General features: G+C 34.3%; 2 protein-coding genes, 2 long non-coding RNA genes and 1 pseudogene across 8 annotated transcripts in view; 3 read left to right on the top strand and 2 right to left on the bottom strand.

The window, feature by feature from the left end:
* LOC110262549 overlaps positions 1-152 on the bottom strand; it is a 501-nt gene extending 349 nt beyond the window's left edge. Inside the window, exon 1 of the long non-coding RNA XR_002347235.1 lies at positions 40-152. This is a non-coding gene — a long non-coding RNA (uncharacterized LOC110262549). The remainder of the gene's footprint in view (positions 1-39) is intronic.
* LOC107644212 overlaps positions 1-1,701 on the bottom strand; it is a 2,457-nt gene extending 756 nt beyond the window's left edge. Inside the window, exon 1 of the long non-coding RNA XR_001621264.2 lies at positions 1,385-1,701. This is a non-coding gene — a long non-coding RNA (uncharacterized LOC107644212). The remainder of the gene's footprint in view (positions 1-1,384) is intronic.
* The window catches only part of LOC107644199, a 21,689-nt pseudogene extending 17,295 nt beyond the window's left edge, over positions 1-4,394 (top strand).
* LOC107644198 (translocon at the outer membrane of chloroplasts 64) overlaps positions 1-24,841 on the top strand; it is a gene marked incomplete at its 5' end in the record, with an annotated part of 89,197 nt that overhangs the window by 42,925 nt on the left and 21,431 nt on the right.
* LOC107644195 (pentatricopeptide repeat-containing protein At1g63130, mitochondrial-like) overlaps positions 14,194-24,841 on the top strand; it is an 84,230-nt gene continuing 73,582 nt past the window's right edge. For 2 of the 5 annotated variants that reach the window (XM_021102807.1, XM_021102804.1), the window contains exon 1: positions 16,025-16,555. Coding sequence is in view for 1 of the 5 variants with exons in the window: in XM_021102808.1 (XP_020958467.1) it covers positions 14,522-16,021 (1,500 nt within the window). In the remaining 4 variants the exon portion in view is untranslated. Of the gene's footprint in view, positions 16,556-23,685; positions 23,769-24,186; positions 24,597-24,841 lie in introns of those variants that run through there. The other 3 variants (XR_002347212.1, XM_021102808.1, XR_002347214.1) reach the window with 3 other exon arrangements.

The following is a 24,841-nucleotide window of genomic DNA, read 5'->3' as shown; positions in this document are numbered from 1 at the left end:
GCAATTTAAGCTCCACCTTTTAAATACCATAGCAATCACCTTAATATGCAACACTCTTGAGTGAATTTCAGCAAAGAATGATAAATCTTTTCCTTGATTTGATAAACAATCCCCCCTCCCCCCCCAAAACATAAAACCAAAAAGGAGTAGGATTGTTATATGTATGTTTATACTTCTTGTAATGAGTAAGGTCATTCTTAATCCAGGTTGTCACCTCTAATTCTTTATGAGAAAAAAATAAAAAATATCATATTCAACCACAAGGCTGTGATAATGAAAGAATTAAAAATGATAACCGGGCAGAAAAGCTAAAATAATGACACAACTCAATTTTGAGTAAAGAGAATGCAATGGCTAAATGGATGGCTAATTATACTAATGCTAGTGAAAATAGGAAGTTACAAACAAATCATAAAACAAGAATTGAATTTTGTAAATAAAAGTAGTGAATTCCTACTTTGTTAATCCGGAAAATGCTCTATCTTTTCCTTTCGCATCATAATACACAGAAGAACTTACATAACAATTAGTCTAGCTAAGAAATTTACATCAACAATTCATTAATAAACACGAATTGATATTATGTCATTCTCAATATACTAATTGACCTTGAAGAAGCTAAATGACAAGATATTGCAAAATTATAAAACACTTTAGAAGAAATGCAAGGTCAGCTAGATGAAGGCAACAAAACTAACAATTGAGCAAGCACTACAGTAACTAAATAGGATTCTGTTTTGGACAATACTAAGCTAGAGTTACTAGCTAGTAAATAAAAGTGAGGAGCTAGAGGTAAGTATAAACTTCGGTCTTAAAATGGTTTGTTTTATTTTCAGAGAGAAACGGTGAAAACAACAAAAATTATTTTAACTTAAAGTTCCAATACATTTTGCAGATAAAATTTTCACCCAAGAAATTATATTATATTTTTAAATAGTATAATTTAAAAAAGGAATTATACTTTTAACTTTGTTTCCAAGAAGAATGTTATGTCATTTGTTACTCGAAATTTAAATTACAAAAAATAGAAGCAAATGTGGGGAATGAAAATTATAAAAGGATTTCCCATTAAATAAAATTGATGATTATTTACAGAAGAATAGAATTACAGAAGAATATAAATTCCAATCCAACATGAACAATATCAAATTCAGTATCTGCCTACTACATTTACATACATGCAAATATGTACCAAACTAAGAATCTATTGTTCCTCAAACACAAAATGAATTTATAACTTATCATCGTCATTTAGTTATAGCCACCACGAAATCAATCGATCAACTACCTATCCACATCGTCAAAAACAAGACGTAATTTTTAACTACAAGAACTTCATCAACACTCCATGTAGTTTTCATAGAAAAAGCGAAAAGAATGGAACCTTGATGCGTTTGGAGTAGGTGGCAGAGGCAGAGGCGGAGGGAGAAGGAATAAAGTCAGAGTTGGTGGCGAGAAAGAGAAACAGGGCGACGACAGCGACACACATTGCACAAACAGCGACGACGGAAGAAGACAGACTGCCGAAAACGTCAAGAACCCTAGCAGAATCACAAATTATGTTTAAGGGTGGAGAGGGGAAATTTGGAAACTAAAAATCGTAGGGGTAAATGTAGAATTACAAAAAATGAAAACAGAGGGTTCAATTTGAAATTACTAAAATCCGTGGCCTAAATAAGATAACAAAACTACAAAAGTAGAAACAATTAAATAAATAAGTAAATAACCTCGAACAAGCTTGATTCTACCCTCACTCTGTTGGTGGTTGCAAGAATGTTGTCATTCTTCTCATTCTCACGAATCATGTTAAGGTATGCTCTTCAAATCCCAAATCCCTCTCCTTGTTGTGTTCCCTACTCCCCTCTCCGTCTTTGCTTCCCTTCAACTTCATCCCTACACTCTCACTCTCACTCTCACTCTCAGCCCCAATCACTTGATGAAGCTGTTGATTCCTTTTCTCGCATGCTCTCTATGCGTCACCCTCCGTCCATCATCCAATTCACCAAGATTTTGGGATCTCTTGCCAAGACCAACCATTTCTCCACCGCCATTTCCCTTTTTCAGCAATTGCAAGCCAGGGGAATCGCTCCCGACTTATTTACTTTGAGCATCGTAATTAATTGTTGTTGCGGCATGGGTCGTATGACGCTTGCTTTCTCTGTATTGGCCAAGATTTTCAGAATGGATTATCAACCTAATACGGTCACATTGACAACAATCCTGAAAGGTCTCTATCTCTGTGGTAGTGTTGAAAAAGCAGTGCGCTTTCATGACAGACTGCTGGTTCATGGATTTCAGTTTAATCAAGTCACTTATGGGACCTTGATTACTGGGCTCTGTAAGACCGGACACACATCTGCTGCTATTCAAGTGCTGAGAAAGATCCCACGGCATGGGATTGTTCCTAATGTCTTCATGTACAACTCAATTATTGATAGCCTTTACAAGGTTACACTTGTAAATGATGCTTTCCATTTATACTCTGAAATGCTTGCTAAGGGAATTTCTCCCAATGTTATCACGTACAACACTCAAATTTATGGATTGTGCCTTGCTGGTCAACTCAAGGAAGCCGTTCATTTGCTAAATGATATGATTCTCATAAACATTACTCCAAATGTTCGTACCTATAGTATTTTGATCGATGGGCTATGCAAGGAAGGAAAGATCAAAGATGCCAAGAATGTGTTGGCTGTGATGACAAAACATGGTGTGAAACCAAATGTGGTTACTTATAACAGCTTCATGGACGGATTTTGTTTGGTTAATCAGGTAAATAAGGCAAAATATGTATTCAACACAATGGCCGAGAGTAGAGTGTGTCCTAATGTTTGGAGTTACAATATCATGATTAATGGCTTTTGCAAAAGTAAAATGATCGATGACGCCTTGAATCTCTTCGAAGAGATGCGTCGCAAGAACTTGGTTCCTAACACGGTAACATACAATACTCTAGTTGATGGCTTGGGAAAATCAAGGAGAATCCTTTGTGCTTTGGAGCTTCTTGAAAAGATGCATGATGGAGGTCAACCTGCTGATATAGTCACTTACAGTTCTTTGCTGGATGCTTTGTTCAATATCAAACAACATGACAAGGCACTTATGTTATTCAACCAGATATGTATACATACAACATACTTATAGATGGCCTGTGCAAAAGTGGAAGACTTAAAAATGCAAAAGAGATTTTTCAAGATCTTTCCATTAAAGGCTATCGTCCAGACGTGAGGACATACACTATTATGATAAAGGGGCTTTGCAAACAGGGCCTACTTCCTGAAGCATTGGCTTTCTTGTCAAAAATGGAAGACAATGGTTGCTTACCAAATGCTGTGACTTATGAAATAATCATTCGTGCTCTGTTTGAAAGAGGTGAAAATGATAACGCGGAAAAACTTCTTCGTGAAATGATATCTAAAGGCCTGTTGCAAGGATAAAAGTTGGTGAGATTCTTCTTGTCAGACATCACAAAATGTTGTTTGTATCTTTCTTTTTAACTTGTGTTTTGTTCTCGATCATCTTTCGATTCCATATTAATGCTTTTAGATCTTCACATGATTGTGATTCTTTATTCTGCTTTACCCACACCTAAGTGTTTTCTTTGTTGTTGCTTATTTTATGGCATTTTCGGTGACTAGATGGCTGTTATATGTGGCTTGTCGGATCTATAATTATTTCCTTTTTTATTTTTGTAATTATATATGTGCATTGATGTTAATTTATTCTTAAGCTGACATGGTTGTGATTTTCATCATTCAAAGGGAATCCTTGTTAGTTGTGAAGCTTCCCTGCACTCTTATTGTCTTTCGATCTTTTAATTTCCCCCATATTTAAAGTAAACTCCCATGCAGCAGCATACTAGCTGATGTAGCCTTAGATGAAATCTCAAATGTTATTTTGCAAACATCTTGTCTTTTTTCTGTGTTCATGCAGTTATACCTGAAGCATATTGTACCAAAGCAATCAACTTGATAAAAAAGGTTACTGATTCAAACTTCAAAGCCAAAGGATTTTGATCAAACACTAGCCTCTTGCGCAATCTCCAAGCACCCCAAAGAGTAGCAAGAAACATTTGCACAGGTTAATGCTCAAAAAAGTTGGAATATTCTATCATGAATCGCATGTTCCCATATAATCATGTTAAGAAAAATAATAAACCTATAAACTTTACAATTAAAATGAGAAACTTTGGTGGTATATTCGGGCTTGTAAGTTCGAATCTCATTAAAGTTAAAATATTGTGTTAAGAAACAATTATGTGATCAAATCTGGTTTTAATGAAACAATTATGGTAATTTTATACGATAGGAATTGTTCAGTAGAGAGTATTTTCATTTGTTAGCTGAGCTAAACTTGTAGGTTGATGGCTTGATAACTTTCATCTTTATGCTGGCTCTACCATAGATCAAATGATTCATTTGAAACATTCTTGAAATTATCATGAAAAACATTGTTCCATTTGTTTGTTTGTTTTCTTTTTTCACAAAAAAAATCGACATTAAAAATTTTGAAAAAAAAGGCATTTATCAATTATCATTGTCTTTTTTTTATTTTTATTTTTTTTAAGGTGGAAATAGAAAATAACTAGTTTACAAGGGGAAGGAGTAGCAGAAAGCCATTGGATTTTATTCAGATGCCATTAAAGATGAGGAATGATGAGGTGTTTATGTGAATCCATTGGTGGATATCAAAGATTGAAAGAGTCTACATTTCGCATAATAGGGGAAAAAGAGAAAATAAAAATGAATTGATTTAAGAAAAATAAATTATTGAATAAATTAATGAGAAATGATTCAGTAATTTGACTATGAAAAAAATAAAGAAATAGTAAGAATATTAAATAGTGTCTTCACTAGCCTAACAATTTGTATGCTATGCTTCTATCTTGTTCTTACGTTTAAAATAAGGTATGTAACAAGTCGATTGTGCCATTAACTTAGTAAGATCACGAATACTATTTCCTTTTTGGTATTTTTTTTTAAAATGGTGAAACACAAGGATTTTTTTAATAAAATAAAATCATATTAACTCTTAAATATTTTTTTAATTTTTTACCGTTTTAAACATTCACTAACAATTTCGTAAGCAAGCTTTATTATAGACATGGACTGCAGTATAACCTAAAAATCTTATAGTGCACACACTGAGCAATGGCGGTAGATGTTACTATTGCGTGTGAAATTGTCACGAAGGATTGTCTTTCATCTATTCTTCTTTCTTTCTCATAAAGACAAATTCTCCAAATGACTACTGAATGTATAGTTGTTGTTGTTTATCTGAATGCAACAATATCACGTAAAGATGATGGTGCACATTTTGAATGCAGTGATTCTATTGTTATGCATACTTGGTGATTGCATTCGTTGATAGAACTTAAAAGTTCGATATTAGTCAACATAGGAATTCTTGGAATTAAGCATGTTCGAAAAATTGGGTATCGGTACATTTCATTGGATGCCATAAGGATTAATCAATATAAGGTATTGTGCTTAAAAGATGATGATCATCATGTGCGAGTTATGTTCGATTGTCATGGAAAGATTATGATTGAACAAGTGATGAAACTTTACGTTGAGTTGGTGGATGTTGGCAATAGTTCTTCTTCCTTACTTGCAGCAGTCCCAACTCCCAACAGATTGTGTAGTAGGAACAAGTTAGGTGGAAAGAACCGAATTCCACACAAGAATTCAGTCTTCTCTCCAAATGATGAATCTAATGTTAATTTGGTTTCTGAAGAGTTCAAGTAAGACAAGGAGTGAGTCCAATCTGATTTTGATAGTAATAGCAATGATATAGAGTTTGTCCCAGAAACTCAACATATATTGCCACCACCATTACCACTTCCTAGCCGAGCCCAAGTTCCAAAGCCATTATTCGACATTGGACCTAGATGCTATATAAGTGAAGCCGATGCCTTTTGGTTAGGGGGCGGTCACGACTATAAAACAAATGGGAGCATGGAGCTGAGGGTTGGCCATAGATTTACAGTAGAGAGTCTGTTCTCCTTGCCATCAAGAACTACAATATTTGTTGGAGTGTAGAGTATCAGGTGGTTGAATATGATTATTTGAAGTATCATTGTTAGTGCAGAGAGTATGTTGTAGGTTGTCGATGGAGCATTCGGATTGGATATTGATAAAATCTTGGTTATTGGGATGTTCATAAATACGAGGCTATGCACACGTGCTTGATGTCAACAATTTCTCAAGATCATTCAAATTTCAACAGCAACCTTATCTGCAGACTTATCTTTTCCATGATAGAAAGTAAATTTTTTAAAATTTTTCATATGTTTTTGGAAGAATGGTTACATGTTTATCACGTTATTGTTGTAAGATTTCTAAAAATAATTGACATATTAATCAATTAAGTAATCCTTCCGTTCCGATTAGGGTACTACATGGGTCAAGGGATAATGGAATAGAGCTATAGATTTAAGCTGTCGTACAGGAAAGTTTATATGGCAAAGCAAAAAGCAATTGCTCAAATCAATGGGGATTAGGAAGAGTTGTACAACCAACTTCCGAGGTTGCTAAATGTGATTGAGCAATGTTTGCCTCGTTTAGTTCATGATATCAAGCTTGTGCCACATTATGAAGGCATGCTTCGAAACTTTGGTTCTATGCAGTTTGATAAGGTATTTTGGACATTTTCTCCCTACATTGAAGCCTTCAAGTATTTTAAACCTCTAGTATCTATTGATGGCACACTTTTGTATGGGCGATACGAAAGGGTTGTTAATGGCCATTGCACAAGACGGCAACTCAAACATTCTTTCCATTGCTTTTGCATTGGTTAAGTCAGAGTCAATAGAGTCTTGGTCATTCTTTATAAGGAATTTGTGACAGCATGTGACTCCCTAAGAAGATAGTCTTGCCATATCTGATAGAGCTAAAGGCATACATGCCGCAATGGAAGAAGAGGGTAGTGGATGGCATCCTCTAGGGGAATATCATGCTTATTGTATCTGTCATATGGATGCTAATTTCATGAATCAGTTCAAGTGTAAAGAAGAAAAACGAGCCTTGATTAATGCAGCATATTCCCCAAATGAGGAGCAATACTTGGCATACATGAGAGCACTAAGAGATCTCGAATCGGAATTTGCAACGTGGACAAATATGTTTTGCAAAGAGGTATGGCTGGCACACTGTGATTCTGGCCGAAGATTTGGCCACATGATTACCAACTTATCTAAGTGAATCATCAATATTGTGCTAAGGGGGACGTGTAACCTTCCCGTCGCAACCATTGTTCAGTCCACGTATAATCGTATATGTGGCTGCAAAACTTGTTTGTTAGGAATGGCCGACAAACATTTGCTAAACTTAGTCGGGGTAACGTGCTTTCATATTACCTGATAAAAAATGTTCAAAAAAACATGGATGCTATTCCCAAGATGGCCGTGAATGTAATCTTTTTGCTTCCTTTTCTGATGTCGAGGAAATGGAGTTGGTTGATGCATTTTACCCATCCACATTTAGGGTTTATTTAGACACTAATAGTTGCGACTGCTAGCTCTTTCAGGCTATCCATTATCCATGCCATCATGCTCTAGTGGCATGTACTTTTGCAAGACTCGATTAGACCATGTTTGCTCATCTAGCATATCGCATGGAGAGCCTGTTCAAGGTATATGAAATGTAGTTTTCACCTATCCCTAATGAGCAAGCTAATGCCCGTGGGGCCTCTTGAGGAGCATCATCCAACAACACATGTAATAGGTGACTGTTGCGTCGTGACAAGAAATGACTACAACACATTTGGGACTACCATGTAAAATAGGCTTGCGAAGGTCGTAGGTCCGTCGTGGGTAACACTATCGTCTATCGCAGAGGCTCGAAACGGTCTCTCCATGAAGAATATCACAATGCAAGCTCCGTCGACCACCATTCATCCTTTAGTCTGAGGGTCAAGGTAAGTAGCCCATCAATGTTTACTAGTAGCTCGGGTATATGTTGTGCATCCCTGAACTGTCGAATAACTCGATTTGGGTGATAGAACTTGAGAAAATGAAAACAGATCAAAGACACTACTGTAGTATGTGTCAGCTTTTCTTCGTTACTACGCACCCATTGAGGAATGATATCGTACAACAGCTGTATGTCATAAGGTGTCCACCAGAACTACAAAGAACATACACATATATATTTAAGTCAAATTAGTAATGAGCATAAGTAAACATAATTTACTAAGTTCTCTATATGTAAACTTAAGTACCCTATCATAAAGGACCAAGTCCAATTGCTGCCTCCATTGCAATAGCCTCTAACTCATGTCATCTCTATATTGTTGTGGCGGCCCAACCAACCTACAGATGCAAAACAAAACAATATGTTCAATCACAAAATAAAAAAATAGCAGCTACAAGAAAAAGCATTGTAAACATATAGACCTCGCAGCTAATGAAAAATCACTGATAAATCCATATTTTATGATTTTTTTTTGTTTGAAAAGAGTGGATTTTATCAACTTACCTCGCATTTATTCTTTGAAATTGCATGTTTTTGTGAATCTCTTCCTAGTATTGCTTAATTGTGAATCACATGTTTTTTATGCTTAGAATTGCAAATTTTTAATTCACTTTTCTCCCATTCGATGCCTTGATATGTTTCTTTGAGTGATTTAAGATTTTGAAGGTAAGCATAACTTGAAAAAATAGAGGAAAAGTATGCAAAGTGGAAGAATTCATGAAAAAATGACGGATTTGTAAAGTTGTCAATCCTGACCTCTTTGTACTAAATTGATCATAACTTGAGCTATAGAGGTCCAAATAAAGCAGTTTCAGTGGCATTAGAAAGCTAACATCTGGAGCTTCAAAATAATATGCATATGTCTATAGTGGACATTGAGTTTAAGTGTGCATACACACCATTGTGTGTGTACGCACGCGTTTGAGCACATGCCTCATTTAACTGTGCACATGACCCGCGATTTCTAGCCCGTTTTGGGCTCAATCGAACTCATTTCTGATGCTATTGAACCAAGGATTGAAGAGGGATGAACCAAGGAGTGATAGTGGAGGTTTTTATTATGTTTTAGGTGATTCTAGAAAGCGAAGCTCCAACTTCTCTCTAAAATTTAGGGTTTCTTAGCTTAATTTCTCTCTAGTTTTAGCTTTTAATCTTGTTTTAGTTTAGTTTTCTTTACATTCTCATGTTCTAGCATCTTAATTTGTCTAGTTTTTCTTGTTAATTTCTCTATTTTGCTACTCTTTAGTTTATGAATTCTTGTTAAATTTTTGTTTCCTTTAATACAATTTTGATATTTTTCATATTATTGATGCTTAATTGAATTGTTGTTTTTGCTTTCTTGAGTTTGGTAGTTATAGCTTTTATGATTCATGTAATTTATGATGTTTTTCTTTTATTCTTTCCAAGTGTTTGATAAAATCTCTTTTAATTATAGAGTTGATTTTACACTTTTGGCTTGGGATTAAGGACTTAGGTGACCTTGAGTCATTCATGTCCAATATTGATTGGTAATTTAAGGTTGTTAGTTGATTTTGTTTCCACTAAGCTAATTAGTGAGTTGGTTAGAATTTCGAGAAGAAGATCAATTATGCCTATTTGACTTACCCTTGATGTTAAGGTTGACTAAGTGAGATTAACTCTTCATAATTGTCATATTTATAGTTAATGACTAGGATAGAAAACCTTGACTCTCAACCCTTGTCAAGACCTTTTTTAACATTTGAATCTCCTTTCATTTTCTTAATTAAATAACATTTATTGCTTCTTTATTTTTTTACAATTTAACTTTTTGTCAATTGCTATTACACCCCCCTTTTCCCTCATATCCAATGATACGCACACCTCACTTTATCCATGGGAGAACGATTCGGGACTTAAAACTTTCGATTTTTATTAATTTGAATTGTGACAATAATTTAAACTTTGATTAGGGTCATTTGTTGATTTGGAACTATACTATTGACGGGGCAATTCTTTTTAAAAAATTCTAAACCGATATTTGACCTTCATTATCCACCAAGTCCCTACCTTGAGGGCATCAATCCGAAAATCTGTGGTAATTCTAAAATGGCATAAGTGGGATGCATCAAGCTAAGTCACCCATTGATAGCCATGCATAAAGAGTGGTAGGTCCAAGCGAGCATAGGAGAACCCCACGAGTACTGCATGCATCTCTCAAAATCAACAATCAATAGGATCCATCTAGCATGTACGATGCCACTAGATTTATCTGTCATCGGTAACCCACCGATCAATCTAAATATGTAATAATGTGCATAGTGCCAGAGTACATCTGGTGCAGCGTCAGCAGGCAACTGTATCAGACGAGCCTTCAACCATGTTATCTTAATGGCGGGCGAAAAAACGCACCTCGCCCCGCCAAAATCTGCCAAAGCTTGCGGTTTAAGTAGTGCGAGTTAGGCGAGCTTTTACTCTTTGGTGGTTCCAATTTTCCAGTCCGGTCCATCTTTTTTGACGGGTTACGTGGGCTGGTCTAGCGGGTTTAGGCCCGTTTGCCACCCCTAACTATGCTCCAAGTGCCTCCTCAATCATCTCCCATGTGTCACGACCATGATAAGTCTGAAAATCTCGACTACAACCACCTACCGACTCCCCATGTGTCTACAAGCCAAGGTAATAACTGACATCGTGAAGGGTGATGGTACACTCATTCCACGGCATGTGGAACGAATAGGTCTTCAGACGCCATCTCTCAACAAATGCCAACAGGAGCGAGTTATCGAAGTGAAAATCTATAACTGGAGCTACATGGGCAAAACTAGCATCCTCTAAGTAGCGTAGCAATACATCAAGCAGTCTCTCCACTCCTGAGTCCCTATTCCTCCTTGGAAATAGGACTTGTTGACTCTATGTAATTCGACATTAAGTTCAATTCAAATCACCACTCATCTCAATTATAATAAACTACAATAATTAGCTTAAATTCAAAGATTTCTACATTAAGTTTTAACCAATGCTACTAATAACACCTATTATATAAAGTATCTCTAAAACTCTATCAATCATAAATCAATATTTGCCAATGAGTAATAGCTCAAGTGGCATAGTCTCCCCATACTCAATTAAGAGGTTGCGGATTCGAGTCTCCTATCTTTGGTAAAAAAAAAAAAAAAAATCATAAATCAACATTTATCTCATTCATAATAATTTACAATATGTGTAGTCTAAATCCAAAGATTTTTACATTAAATTTAAAAGTCTCCCTAATTTATATATTATAAATGTCTATTCCCTAATATATTAAACTAATCCTAAACTTATAACTACTAATTAACCAACTAATAACTATAATATAATAAACAAAAAAATTAATTTAAATTCTAACCTGATCATCAATGTGGCGCGTGACATGTCTACCTTCATTCAAACGGTTGATGTCGCTACTCCGAATCATTGCGACAAAAGCTCTTTTATTTTTTCTTTTTTTTTTCTCTGTCATTCTCTCTCTATTTTCTTTGAAATTCTCCAAACTCAAAACTAAACAAATGGCTGCAATGTAACGCGCAAAGATTGCGTGTGTTGTTATATAGTGGTTCCAACTATTTCGTAGCTATAGTGGAGAAGTTGTTTTACCTCTATTGCGTTGGCATGGATTGTGCAATAACGTTCTTTCTCTATTGGTAGTCATTGATTGCGAAATAGTCTCTGCCTGCAAAATTACCATATAATACTTAAAAGAGTTAATATGATTTTTTTATTTATATATAAAAAAGTTTGAAACACAATTACTAATACTATTTTTTTTTTTTTGAAATATAGGAAGCTCAACACATTACAGTGAAGCAAAACACACAAACATAAAACACAGAACATAAAACAGACAACATAAAACATGACCCCTGTAGACCGAGAAACAATCTCCTGGCACCTCCAACTATACTATCAATCACCTAAAGAATCACCTCCAGTCCACTCATTGTAGCTTGACACTGTCTTTGTGTGAATAAAGTCAATACTGGCGATGTTATTATTGAATATTCTGACATTACGTTCCAACCATATGTTCCAGATCACTCCAACTAATACTATTTTCTTTTTGGTTTTTTGAGGATGAAACTCAATTGTTAATCTTTTTGCTATGGTCATCTGCTTAAGGATTTATTTGAGTAAGATTTTATGAAAATATCTTTTTTTAAATGATCTTTTTTTATAAGATCTTCTAAAAAAATATGTCTTCTAAAAAATATATTTTTATTTTTTTTATTATTTTATTTTTATTACTAAAATTTTATTGAAACAAAAAAAATAAAAAATAAAAAAATATTTTTTAATTTAATGACATCCAAACAAACACTGAAAACATAATTCAATACAAAATTTTTTTCATGTCTAAGGTAGAATTTAAACTACTGACCTTTTAGTTAAGAAACTAAATGATGAAACACCCACCCACACCAACATAATTAGCATATCACCAATGGTAGAATCATGCTTAACAATACCCACTGATATTACGTCTGTATCGGTTATAATAAGTGAATGTTCGATCCATATGAATGTCTTGTGAGTTATGACTTGTAATAATGTTGCCTGTTTGGATTTTATCTGAATTTTGGTCCCTACTTAGTTAAAACATTTAGCTCGTGTGTCGTTACTCGTTACCTCTACATTTTTTTTTTCTTTTTGCTTCATAAATATGTAACACAAAATTATACTGATAAATTTCTGCTCATGACTATTCAATATAAAATATAGGTTTTGAATTCTAAATTATTTGAGAGTATTTAGAAGGATCAATTTCAATTCAAGCTGAGTTTTTTTTTTCTATTTTAATTAATAAATCATAAACTATGGTCAAAACAGACTAAACTGTTCTTTATTGGCATTGATAAAAATGTTTTTACTTTCATGAATGCTAGCCCTCGAACTACGAATGTGAAAATGCATCACGCATTTGGTAACTAATGAAACATTTTCATGAAGCACCGGCGTCCTTTTTCTCAATGAATTTGATAAATTTTCGAACACTTTCTTTTTCTTCAGTTGCTGTATACTGCACTTCCTACAATTTTGAAGAACTCAAACTTCAGCATAGAATTGCGATTTAACAAAAGCATGAACAATCAAATAATCCCTTTCAATGCTATAGTGGAAATTTTTTTTCTTTTTTTTTTTTTGTAAATAAAACCAGTGATTTGCTACCTTGATAATCCAGCAAATAATCCATCTTTTCCTTTCGCATCATAATACACCAAAGAACTTATATAATAATTAGTCTAGTCAAGAGATTTACATCATAAGAGTTCATTAACAATCATGATTGAATATTATACCATTCTCAATATATTAATTGATCTTGAAGAAGTTAAAAGACAAGAGATTGCAAAATTACAAGACACTTTAGAAAAAATACAGGATCGGCAAGATGAAATCCATGCTGCAATTATAATAGAGAAGCAACAAAATTAGCAATTGAGCAAGTACCATAGTAATTAAAGAGGTTCCTATTGTAAATAATACCAAGCTAGAGTTACTAAAGTGAAGAGTTGAAAGGGCCTATATTTCTGTCTTAAAATGGTACATTTCACTGTCAAAAAGGGAAATGATAAAAACCAAAGAATTATTTTAGCTAGAAGTTCCAATATATTTTGCAAATAAAATTTTCACCTAAAAAATTATATGATATTTTTAAATAGTATAATTCAAAAAAAAGAGTGTACTTTTAAGTTTTAACCCTTTTTTTGTTTTAAGAATAAGGTTATGACATTTGTCATTTGAAATTCAAATTACAAAAAATAGAAACAAATGTAAAAAATAAAAATTATAAAATGATGTATCATAGAATAGAAATGATGATTATTTGGAGAAAAATAAAAAATTCCTCATCTAAGTAAACATATCAGTGTTAAGATAGCAAACACTGCTAAATGCTAATACAATTTTAAATGCAATATCAAACCTTCAAATGACAAGTCAGAATAAAAAATTCAATAGGAAAAAACAATACGACAAAGGTCCATATACCAATTAACGGGATGAACTACCTATTTACTAACAAATAGCAGCATATATGCATTGTTTTTAAGTCATTTTTTAAATTCGTCCTATGAAGATATTTTTAATTAAATTGATTATTTAAAAATTACGAATTAATTATATCTGTCATTCAATTATTCTACTTATAATTTCTATGACAAGTAATTCATTTAATTTCGGATAATAAAGACAGTAGTAGTAGAGTTGAAGAAAAGTGCTCAGCAATTGAAAATGAGAATAAAGCTAGGATTAATGAGGCAGAAGACGCACAACTTAAACGAATCAAATAAGCTTGATACTGCTCTCACTCTCTCAGGTGGAAGCACTGTTCAGTTCAACGCATTCCCTTTTACGATACTCCACTTGATTGCAAGAAAAGAATGTTGTCATTGTTCTCTTCCTCACCAATCAAATTAAGGTATGCTTTTCAATTCCCAAATTCTGTTTCCCTCTCCGCTCTCCGTCTTTGCTTCCCTTCAACTTCATCCCTACACTCTCACTCTCACTCTCTGCCCCAATCACTTGATGAAGCTGTTGATTCCTTCACTCGCATGCTCTCTATGCGTCGCCCTCCGTCCATCATCCAATTCACCAAGATTTTGGGATCTCTTGCCAAGACCAACCATTTCCCCACCGCCATTTCCCTTTTTCAGCAATTGCAAGCCAGGGGAATTGCTCCCAACTTATTTACTTTGAATATCTTAATCAATTGTTGCTGTGGCATGGGTCGTATGAAGCTTGCTTTCTCTATATTGGCCAAGATTTTCAGGATGGGTTTTCAGCCTGATGCCGTAACGTTGACAACAATCCTGAAAGGCCTCTGTCTCTGTGGTAATGTTGAAAAAGCACTGCACTTTCATGCCACAATGCTGGCTCATGGATTTCACTTTAATCAAGTCACTTATGGGACCTTGATCAATGGCCTCTGTAAGACCGGACACACATCAGATGCTATTCAAGTGTTGAGAAAGATCCCACGACATGGAATTGTTCCTAATGTCATCATGTACAACGCAATTATTGATAGCTTGTGCAAGGTTACCCTTCTAAGTGAAGCTTTTCATTTATATTCTGAAATGCTTGCTAAAGGAATTTATCCTAATGTTATCACGTACAGCACTCTAATTTATGGATTGTGCCTTGGGGGTCAACTAAAAGAAGCCATTGATTTACTGAATCATATGATGCTGAAAAACATTACTCCAACTGCTTGTACCTATAGTATTTTGATTGATGGGCTATGTAAGGAAGGAAGGGTCAAAGATGCTAAGAGTGTGTTTGTTATCATGATGAAACAAGGTGTGAAACCAGAAGTGTATATTTATAATAGCTTAATGGATGGATATTGTTTGGTTAATGAGGTAAATAAGGCAAAATATGTATTCAACACAATGGCCCAAAGTAGTGTGTCGCCTAATGTTTGTAGTTACAATATCATGATTAATGGTTTGTGCAAAAGTAAAATGGTCGATGATGCCTTGAATCTCTTTGAAGAGATGCGTTGCAGGAACTTGGTTCCGGACATGGTTACTTACAATACTCTAATTGATGGCTTGGGAAAATCAAGGAGAATCCTTTGTGCTGTGGAGCTTCTTAAAAAGATGCATGATAGAGGTCAACCTGCTGATATAGTCACTTACAGTTCCTTGCTGGATGCTTTGTTCAATATCAAACAACATGACAAGGCACTTATATTATTCAAGGAAATGAAAGAGAGTGGCATTGATCCAGATATATATACATACAACATACTTATAGATGGCCTGTGCAAAAGTGGAAGAATTAAAAAGGCAGAAGAGATATTTCAAGATCTTTCCATTAAAGGCTATCGTCCAAATGTGCGGACATACACCATTATGATCAATGGGCTTTGCAAAGAGGGTCTGCTTCACGAAGCATTGGCACTCATGACAAAAATGGAAGACAGTGGTTGCTTACCAGATGCTGTGACTTATGAAACAATCATTTGTGCTCTATTTGAAAACGGTGAAAATGATAAAGCTGAGAAACTTCTTCGTGAAATGATATCTAGAGGCCTATTGCAAGGATAAAGGTAGATGAGATTCTTCTTGTTAGACATCACAAATGTTGTTTGTATCTCTTTCTTTTTAACTTGTGTTTTGTTACCTTCTTCAGGATCATCTATCCATTACATATTAATGCTTTTGGGGCTTGACATGATTGTTACTCTTTATTCTGCTTTATCCACCCTAAGCGTTTTCTTTGTCATTGCTTATTTTATGCAGTGACTAGATGGTTGTCATGCGTTTCTTGTGGGTATCTATCATTATTTCTTTTTTTCTTTTCTGTAATTATATAAATGCATTGATGTTAATTTAGCACTAAGCTGAAATGGTTCTGATTTCATCATTGAAAGGGAATCACGTGTTAGTTGTGAAGCTTCCCTGCACTCTTATTGTCTTACAATCTTTTCATTTCCCCCCATGCAGCACAAACTGGCTGATGTAGCTTTAGATGAAATCTCAAATGTTATTTTGCAAACATCTTCTCATTTTTCTGTGTTCATGCAGTTATACCTGAGGGCTGAGGCATAATGTACCAAAGCAATTAACATGACAAAGAAGGTAACTGATTTTCTTGTTATATAGAGTAAACAAATTTTGCTTTTAATTCAAGGTACTAATATCCATGGGTAACAAAACCAAGCTTGATTGAACTACTATTGATTGGCAATTTGGCATATAATGGAACAAAGGAAAGATTTTTTGAGTATGCAAACTCACTACATGAATCAAGTAATTAAGTAATGGCATTTAGGATATCGCTCAATGCATACAAAAATTTTTTATGTTAGTGAACTGCACTAAACCAATATTAACTTGAGAAAAGAGAAAAGTGTAGCAAAAGCCAATTTAGAGTAATAGTTTTCTTCCACTTTTCATCTTCTTTGGAAAGGTTATGTTCCTGTGTTACATTTCCTTCAGCTAAGTCGCCGAGATATTTTCCATGCTTGAGAGGGATCATACTCCTAAAATTTTTTCCTTTTAAGTTGTTCATAATTTTCATCAGTACATCAAAAAGAGAAAAAAAATGACTTGACAATAACCTAAAATCAGCACATCAAACCCATGCATGTAATGTGATAAATCAGAAACAAAAAACTACTTAGCTTTTTCAAAAATATCAACAAATTCAGAACTTCAGAAACACAATATCTCCCAATTATGCTCTATACTTCATTTGTCGTCATAAATAACAAAGCATGGAGTTTAATGAGAATACAAAACCTACAATTTAATAAGAATATATCTATGGTAAACACTGTTTAAACAAAAATAGTAAAAACTTAAAAATTTAGTGAAAAATAATTAGAATTGGATATTTGTCCTAAACCTTTTAATAAAATCACTAAATGAAGCCAAGGAACCAAGAATTATTCATTCAAAGACAAAATTATATACTAATATTTACACCTTATAGATATCTTTGCTAAGCTTCCTGACAGTTTTGGAAAGCAAAGTATTCTCCTTCACCAATCTCTCCTATATAAAATAATCAAAATTAAAAAAATCAAGCATGATTAGATTGAATTGAACTGGGTTTAGTGGTATGTCCTTTCATGATGTGGATGTCAATTAAAGTAATAGTATTACAGACTTCAAAGATAGAAAAGGCAATAGTATAAAATGATTAATATTGCACCAACTACATAAATAAAATTTTAACACAATAATATAAAATCAACAAAAAGAAAAAGCATCCTAATAAGCATACACAGAGAGGAGCAAGATATTGGTATCTACATGTAAGAACAAAAAAATACACGAATATAAGAGGGAGAAACTTAGAAGATCCAATTTTATTATGTATTTATTTATTTATAATGGAAAATTACCTCCAATGTACTTCTGTTGGAAGTAACCTTCATCGAATTCATCATCACCTATAATGTTATTCAAATTGTATGTAAGACAGAATCCATAAATAATCAATAAGGTAACGATTTTATTGTGCAAGAACATGAAAAACAAAAGGATATATTTTTAGTTTTTGTTTTTGAAATTTTAAATAGAAAGATGACAAAAAGGGTCTCCACTTTTTCCAAAATTTCCTACACAATGTTTTAAATTGGAAACAGAAAACAAATACCCTCAGTTAAATTTATAGAAAAACAAAAGAGAATAGGTAGTATGAATTGCTCAGATTTAATGCTTTTATTAAGTAATATTGCAATAGTAAACTTTTCCATTTGCACATTTAAGTCAACCATTTTGATTAAACAGAAGAAAAATAGATGTACTAAAAAAATACATATGGTGCTTCAATTCATTGACTAAAGACTGATACCTGAAGACCATAAGCCAAAAGAAACTTCATTACATTTGGACCATTTTTTTAATAACGCTTGCAGTGCTAACTTTATTTGAGAAGCATTTTAAAGCCACTTCAAGTGTTGCATGATTAGGATAGCCATTTGCCGACCAGAAGGCCACAATTATGCATAAAATAAACAAAATTAAATAGAGATTATGAAACCTCTAGCTTACTATCAGTTGAAGCTTCATTTCAGAAGTAACAATACACAATGTTAGGCAAGTAAATTTTCAAACAATCTAATTGCTGATTACCTTAGTCATGTATTTAACACAGATACTATTTCCAGTTTCCATTTTGGTTCACTAAAGGTCTAATCATGTTCAATGAAAACAGAACTATTAATGATTATCCAATATTCCAAACAACCACAACTATATAAAAATGTTTCAAATTGGGATAACATAAAGAGAAGCTAAAAAATTTGACACAAACCCATATTGGAATTACTCCACAACAACCGATTCAGCTCCTGGGAGAACTGCCTTGCTCTAGCAAATGCCTTTGGCTTCAGCACCAAAGAGAACCGCCTCATCTTCATTTTCTATACAAAAAAAATTGTAACTGCAATATGATACAATTAAAAATTATTATATCATCTAATTTCACATGGAGGAAATAAGAAGGCATAATCATCAAGTTAAATACTATGTTCACATTTAATGTTAGAGAACATAATTATTCATCAAGAAAAACAGAATAGTAGCATATGGATATTCTGAATTCGTGTCTTAATAGAACTAATTAATTCCTTGCCCTTTATGAAACACACAGAGATCTGATGTTAAATCTTTTTAATATGGCTTGAAGAAAAAAAATCTTTGGTTTTATAAAGTGGAATGTTGCTAGAACTCTCTTTGAAGCTTAGGAACTTTTCACATCTTGGATCTCAACAATTACCAGTACTTATGGATATATATATATATATATATGCAATGATAATGATGCAAAACTACAGAGCCACGAAAGAATTTTTGAAAGCCAGATGCAAAATTACATCAATTGATCCAACCTTAAAAACCAAAAAGGGAAAACATTATTCAACCTTATATAAATTTATTATACTATGTAGGAATCCAAAAAAGAAACAAAATAGAAGTTACTTTATATAAGAAACCAAATTTTATATGATAGAGTGAAATGGTGCTTTGTGGATACTGTGCTAGAGAAGATGGGCTTCGGTAGAACTTGGAGGGCATGGATCAGGGAGTGTATTAGATCTGCATCTATCTCGATTCTGGTAAATGGGTCACCATTGAAACCTTTTAAGATGGAGAGGGGACTCCGTCAAGGTGACCCATTATCATCGTTTTTGTTTGTTCTGGTGGTGGATGTGCTTAACAGAATGATTGGGGAGGCGGTCGAATATCTCCATTCTTAGTTGGTAGAGATAATTAGGGCACGGGTTTAGTAGGATATGGCACGGGTTTAGGGTGTACCCTACCCTACCCTACCCGCACCTCATATATAACACATATTTTATAAAAATTGGGTATATAGTGAAGGAAGTGAGAGTTGAATCCATAACCTCCCTTATGTAATGACTTACAATAAGTGAACAACCATTAAACTAGTTAGTTAATTTAGTAATTCAAAGCATTAGTTTTTTATTTTTTATGTTATTAATATGTATAAGATTCGAAATGATTGAATTTTATATTTACGTTGAAAAAATTTGATATTTCTGCGGGTAAGGTAGGGTAGGGTAGGATTTAGAACTTTAGGGTGTGGGTAAGGTTAGAGTTGAGAGATTCTCAACCCGCGGGTAGAGTTTTAATGAAATTTTCAACCCGCGGGTATGGTTAGGGTAGGGTCCAAACCCTATCCAAACCCTACCCTACCCTACCCATTGCCAACCCTAGAGATAATATAGAGTTATCACACTTACAATTCGCTGATGACACTATATTATTCTGTCCGCCGAAGGAGGAGACAGTGAGGAACTATTAGAGGCTGTTGAGGTGCTTTGAAATTATGTCTGGTTTGAACATTAACTTTGAGAAATCCAACTTGATACCAGTGAACTGCAGCCAGGAGTGGATAAGACGAATGTGTTAGCTACTGGGTTGTCAGGAGGCGGCCCTACTGGTGAGGTATCTTGGTATTAGTTTAGGAGCAAACCCGTGGTTGGTAAAAACTTGGAAGCCGGTTATATATAAGGTAGAAGAGAAACTCAGCTTATGGAAAGTAAAGGTTCTAAGTAAGGCTGGGAAGCTGGTACTCATTAAGTCGGTAATCAATAGTCTGTCTGTTTACTACTTGAGTTTTTACTACTCGAAGAATCATCTCTCTACAGAGGAGGTTCTTCTGGGGAAAGGAGGATGGACGACCTGGAATGGCTCTTGTGAAGTGGGAGATGATCTAGGCACCTAAGAAGTTAGGAGGATCGGGCGTGGGTGATGCGGTAATTCGTAATGCGGCTTTACTATTTAAATGGTGGTGGCGCTTCTCAAAGGAGGACTGCCCCCTATGGAAGAAGATTGTGTGCTCCTATAATAGCTTGAACCCAAATCATTTGCTGTCAACTCAGAAACTACCAGAAAGAGGAGGCCCGTGGAGAGACGTATGCAGGTATACATAAAGGAGCAACATGTAAGGCAGAAGATGATTGATGGCCTTGATATAGAAGTAGGGGATGGTAGATCTACCAGGTTTTGGGAGGATACATAGCTCTAAGTGGGAAAGTTGAAAGACTCATTTTGCGAGACTCTTCTTGATTTCAAGCAAAAAAGGATCAGTAATTGGGGATTGTGGATTCTGGGATGGGATTGAGTGGGTTTGGCACTTTCAATAGAGGAGAAAACTACGTCAATGGGAGATAGACACCTTAGACCAGATGCTTCATGTCTTGCAATCTGTTAAATTGATAGCAGAAGTGCAAGATAGAGTGGTGTGAAAATCTGACAACGAAGACATTTATTCGACTAACTCATTTGTGCAGGTTTTGCAGGAAGAGACTCTGGATGAGGAGCTTCTGAGATTCAGATTCACAAAGGAAATTTGAAAAGGTTAGTTCCACCTCGAGTCAAGTTATTCACTTGGTTTGTTTTGGTAGGGCGGGTCAATACAAAGGATCGGCTAAATAGGCTGGGAATCTTACCATAGAATGATAATGTGTGCGTGTTGTGCAAGAAAGATGTTGAAAATATTCAACACTTATTTGTTACTTGTGAGTACTCTTGGCAGGTGTGGTGTGCATGGATCTCAGAATTTGGATAGGTGTGGACTACCCCCGGTACTTTGAAAGAACACTTTGAGAGTTGGAGATCAATGCCGATGAGAAAAGAGAGGCACAATTTTTGGCTAGTTGGGTTCTTCTCATCTATATGGAACATTTGGTTGTGACGGAATGATGTCATATTTCAGAGCAAGACAACAAAAGTCGTAGAATGTGTGGGTCAAACATTTTCATGTGCTGCAGAGTAGTGTGGTAAATAATTCCTGTTGTTGATAGCTATGCCGAAGATACATCGAAATTATTTTTCTTTTGTTGTTTTGTCTTTCTTTGCTCCACTTGAGTGTTGAGCTCTTTCGTTCAAAAAAAAAAAACAAATTTTAAATAAATAAATTATGTCATGACAAAATATGATCCTAAGATTCTTATCATAAAACCTAAGTATCAACTTGTCAAGCATGTCAATAAAATCTATAATATATTTTTTTTATTGAAAATGAAAATATTCATTCAATTGGAGCCAATATGTCGCACATGGTCAAATTGGTTACATGACCCGGGCCTCCTTCATCCACACATAGTTTGGAGTGGTAATTGCCAATTGGGCTTGTAAACTCCGTTAAATTAGTAAATAATTAGTTGATAAATTAATTATTGATAAAGAATATTAGAAATATGAATATTATATCAAATTAGGATAAAGCTCATCGAAACGAAAATTTTGACACCAATTTTAAAAAAATCGGTCTAAAATTGGATCGAATAGAACCGAACCGGTTAAATCGAATCCAAACCAGGCCTATGGCCCCAACCGGGCCAACCTTTAAAAGAAATGCAGGGTCAGCAAGATGAAGGCAATGCTGTAATTATAATAGAGAAGTAACAAAACTAGCAATTGAGCAAGTACCATAGTAATTAAAGAGGTTCTTGTTGTAGACAATACCAAGCTAGAGTTACTAAAGTGAGGAGCTGAAAGGGTCTAAATTTCTGTCTTAAAATGCTACATTTCACTGTCAAAAGGAAAAAGATGAAAACGAAAGAATTATTTAGTTAAAAGTTCCAATACATTTTGCAAATAAAATTTTCACCCAAAAAATTATGTGATATTTTTAAATAGTATAATTTAAAGAAAGGAGTGTACCTTTAACCTCTTTTTTGTTTCAAAAATAAGGTTATGACATTTGTCACTGGAAATTCAAATTACAAAAAATAGAAGGAAATGTAGGAAATGAAAATTGTAAAATGATGCCTCATGGAATAGAATTCATGATTATTTGCAGAAGAATAGAATTGCATAGAATTGCAGAAGAATGAAAAATTCTTCATCTAAATAAACATATATACTCGTCAGTGTTAAGATCACAAATGCTGCCAAGTGCTAACACAGTTTGGAATGCAATATCAAACCATCAAGTGACAAGTCAGAATAAGAAATTCAACAGGAGAAAACATTACGACAAAGGTCCAGATACCAATGGGATGAACCTAGTTACCAACAAACAGCAGCATATATGCATTGTTTTTCATTTTATAATTAATACTATGACAAGTAATTCATTTAATCCCGGATAATAAAGACAAAAGAAGTAGTAGAGTTGAAGAAAAGTGCTCAGCAATTGAAAATGAGAATAAAGATAGGATTAAAGAGACAGAAGAAGCACAACTTAAAGCAACACAAATTCAAGAGAAAAATTATAAACTGATCCAGACACATAAGTGCACGTCAGGGAAACCAACTTGCGATTAAGAAGGGCCGTTCAAATTTCCAATCAAACATGAACAATATAAATTCAAAGTATTTGCCTACTACACTTACATACCTGCTAATATATACCAAACTAAGAATCTATTGTTCCTCAAACACAAAAAGAATTTGTACACAGACTACTGGATGTAAACTGGCAACGACCGTGCAAACTGGCTGCAGCGGCGAGATGTGCAGTCTGCAGAAGCGTTGTGCAGTGGCGAAAGAAGACAGACTACCGGAGACGTGAGCAACCCTAGCAGAATAAATTTTTTTTTTTATCACAAATTATATGTAAGGGTAGAGAGGAAATTTGGAAAGTAAAGACTTGTGGTAGGGGTAAATGTAAAATTACAAACTTACGGAAACAGAAAACAGAAAATAGAGGGTTCAATTTGAAATATTACTTCTAAAATCCGTGGTCGAAAATAAGAAATAAAACTTACTAGAAGCTTGTTTAGATGAACTTCTAAGAAAATATCTTTTTTCGAATTGCCTCGCAGCTGAGTCGGATTGTACAAAAGCAATTAGCCTTGACAAAAAGGTGATTTACATCTATAAATAATCCTGAACATGGATAGTAATAAAAGTTCTGTGTGATTGATTTTCTTGACGTACAGACAAATAATTATTTCTTACAATCCGAAGTCCAAATATCATGAGTCCACTTCATATGAAACTTTATCTAACTTTGTTCACGCAAAATATGAAAGGTAAAAAGCAAGTCAATCTATTAGCCTTCTCCCTTCGGCTCCTCTTTAGATCTTGGACTCGGGCTTATTCAAGGGAAGCACTTTGTTTATTCTTGCATATTCTATACTTCCTTGGATCTAGTAGCTGTGCAAATTTTATTATTTATTGGTATTAATTCCCTGTCTTTTTTCCTGCAGAATGTCAAAGTCTAGTAGCTGTGCAGAATTTTATTATATATTGGTATTAATTCCCAGTCTTTTTCCCTGCAGAATGTCAAAGCGTATTTTCGAAGAGGTAGAGCAAGAGAGATGCTTGGCTACTATACTGATGCAATCGATGGTAGGATCTTTCATACAATATTGTGTTAGGTGGTGTCAGCAAAATTATACTTATTCTTTGTCCTTTAAGGCAATGAAAGCTAGTATTATTCAAGTTCTACATCACTAGTGTTACTGCCAAAAGTAATTTAAGGTCCAATTTTGCTTTACGTAAATACATTACGATTGTAATGTAAAAGTGATGTGAGATTGTGAGGTATAGTGCTCATGACTAAAGCTCAATATTTTGATTTTGGGATCATTGGTCTTTGAATTTTCTAATAAAAGCACTCACCATTGGTGTCTGAAGGTGTCTTACTACCTTGTGGTAAGATCTCAAATACCTCATTTTTATTTTACTACTTTTGATCTTGTAGACGTCTCGATAAAATGTCATGCTATTTAAAAATCATTTGAATATATAATGTGAATTGCAAACGATGTACCCCAACCCCCCCCCCTCCCCCAAAAAAAAAAGGCTCTTTTATCATATATATTCATAAAAATACCTTGTGCTGTTTATAAAACTTGAGCTCTTTAGTTCGAATTTAGAATATAAGTATTTATTTATCATTTTAGCCAATTTTAGCTATTATTATTATTATTA

This window comes from Arachis ipaensis, chromosome B05 (genome assembly GCF_000816755.2).
Source record: "Arachis ipaensis cultivar K30076 chromosome B05, Araip1.1, whole genome shotgun sequence".
NCBI classification, from domain to species: domain Eukaryota; kingdom Viridiplantae; phylum Streptophyta; class Magnoliopsida; order Fabales; family Fabaceae; genus Arachis; species Arachis ipaensis.
This window is presented reverse-complemented; position numbering and strand designations above follow the sequence as displayed.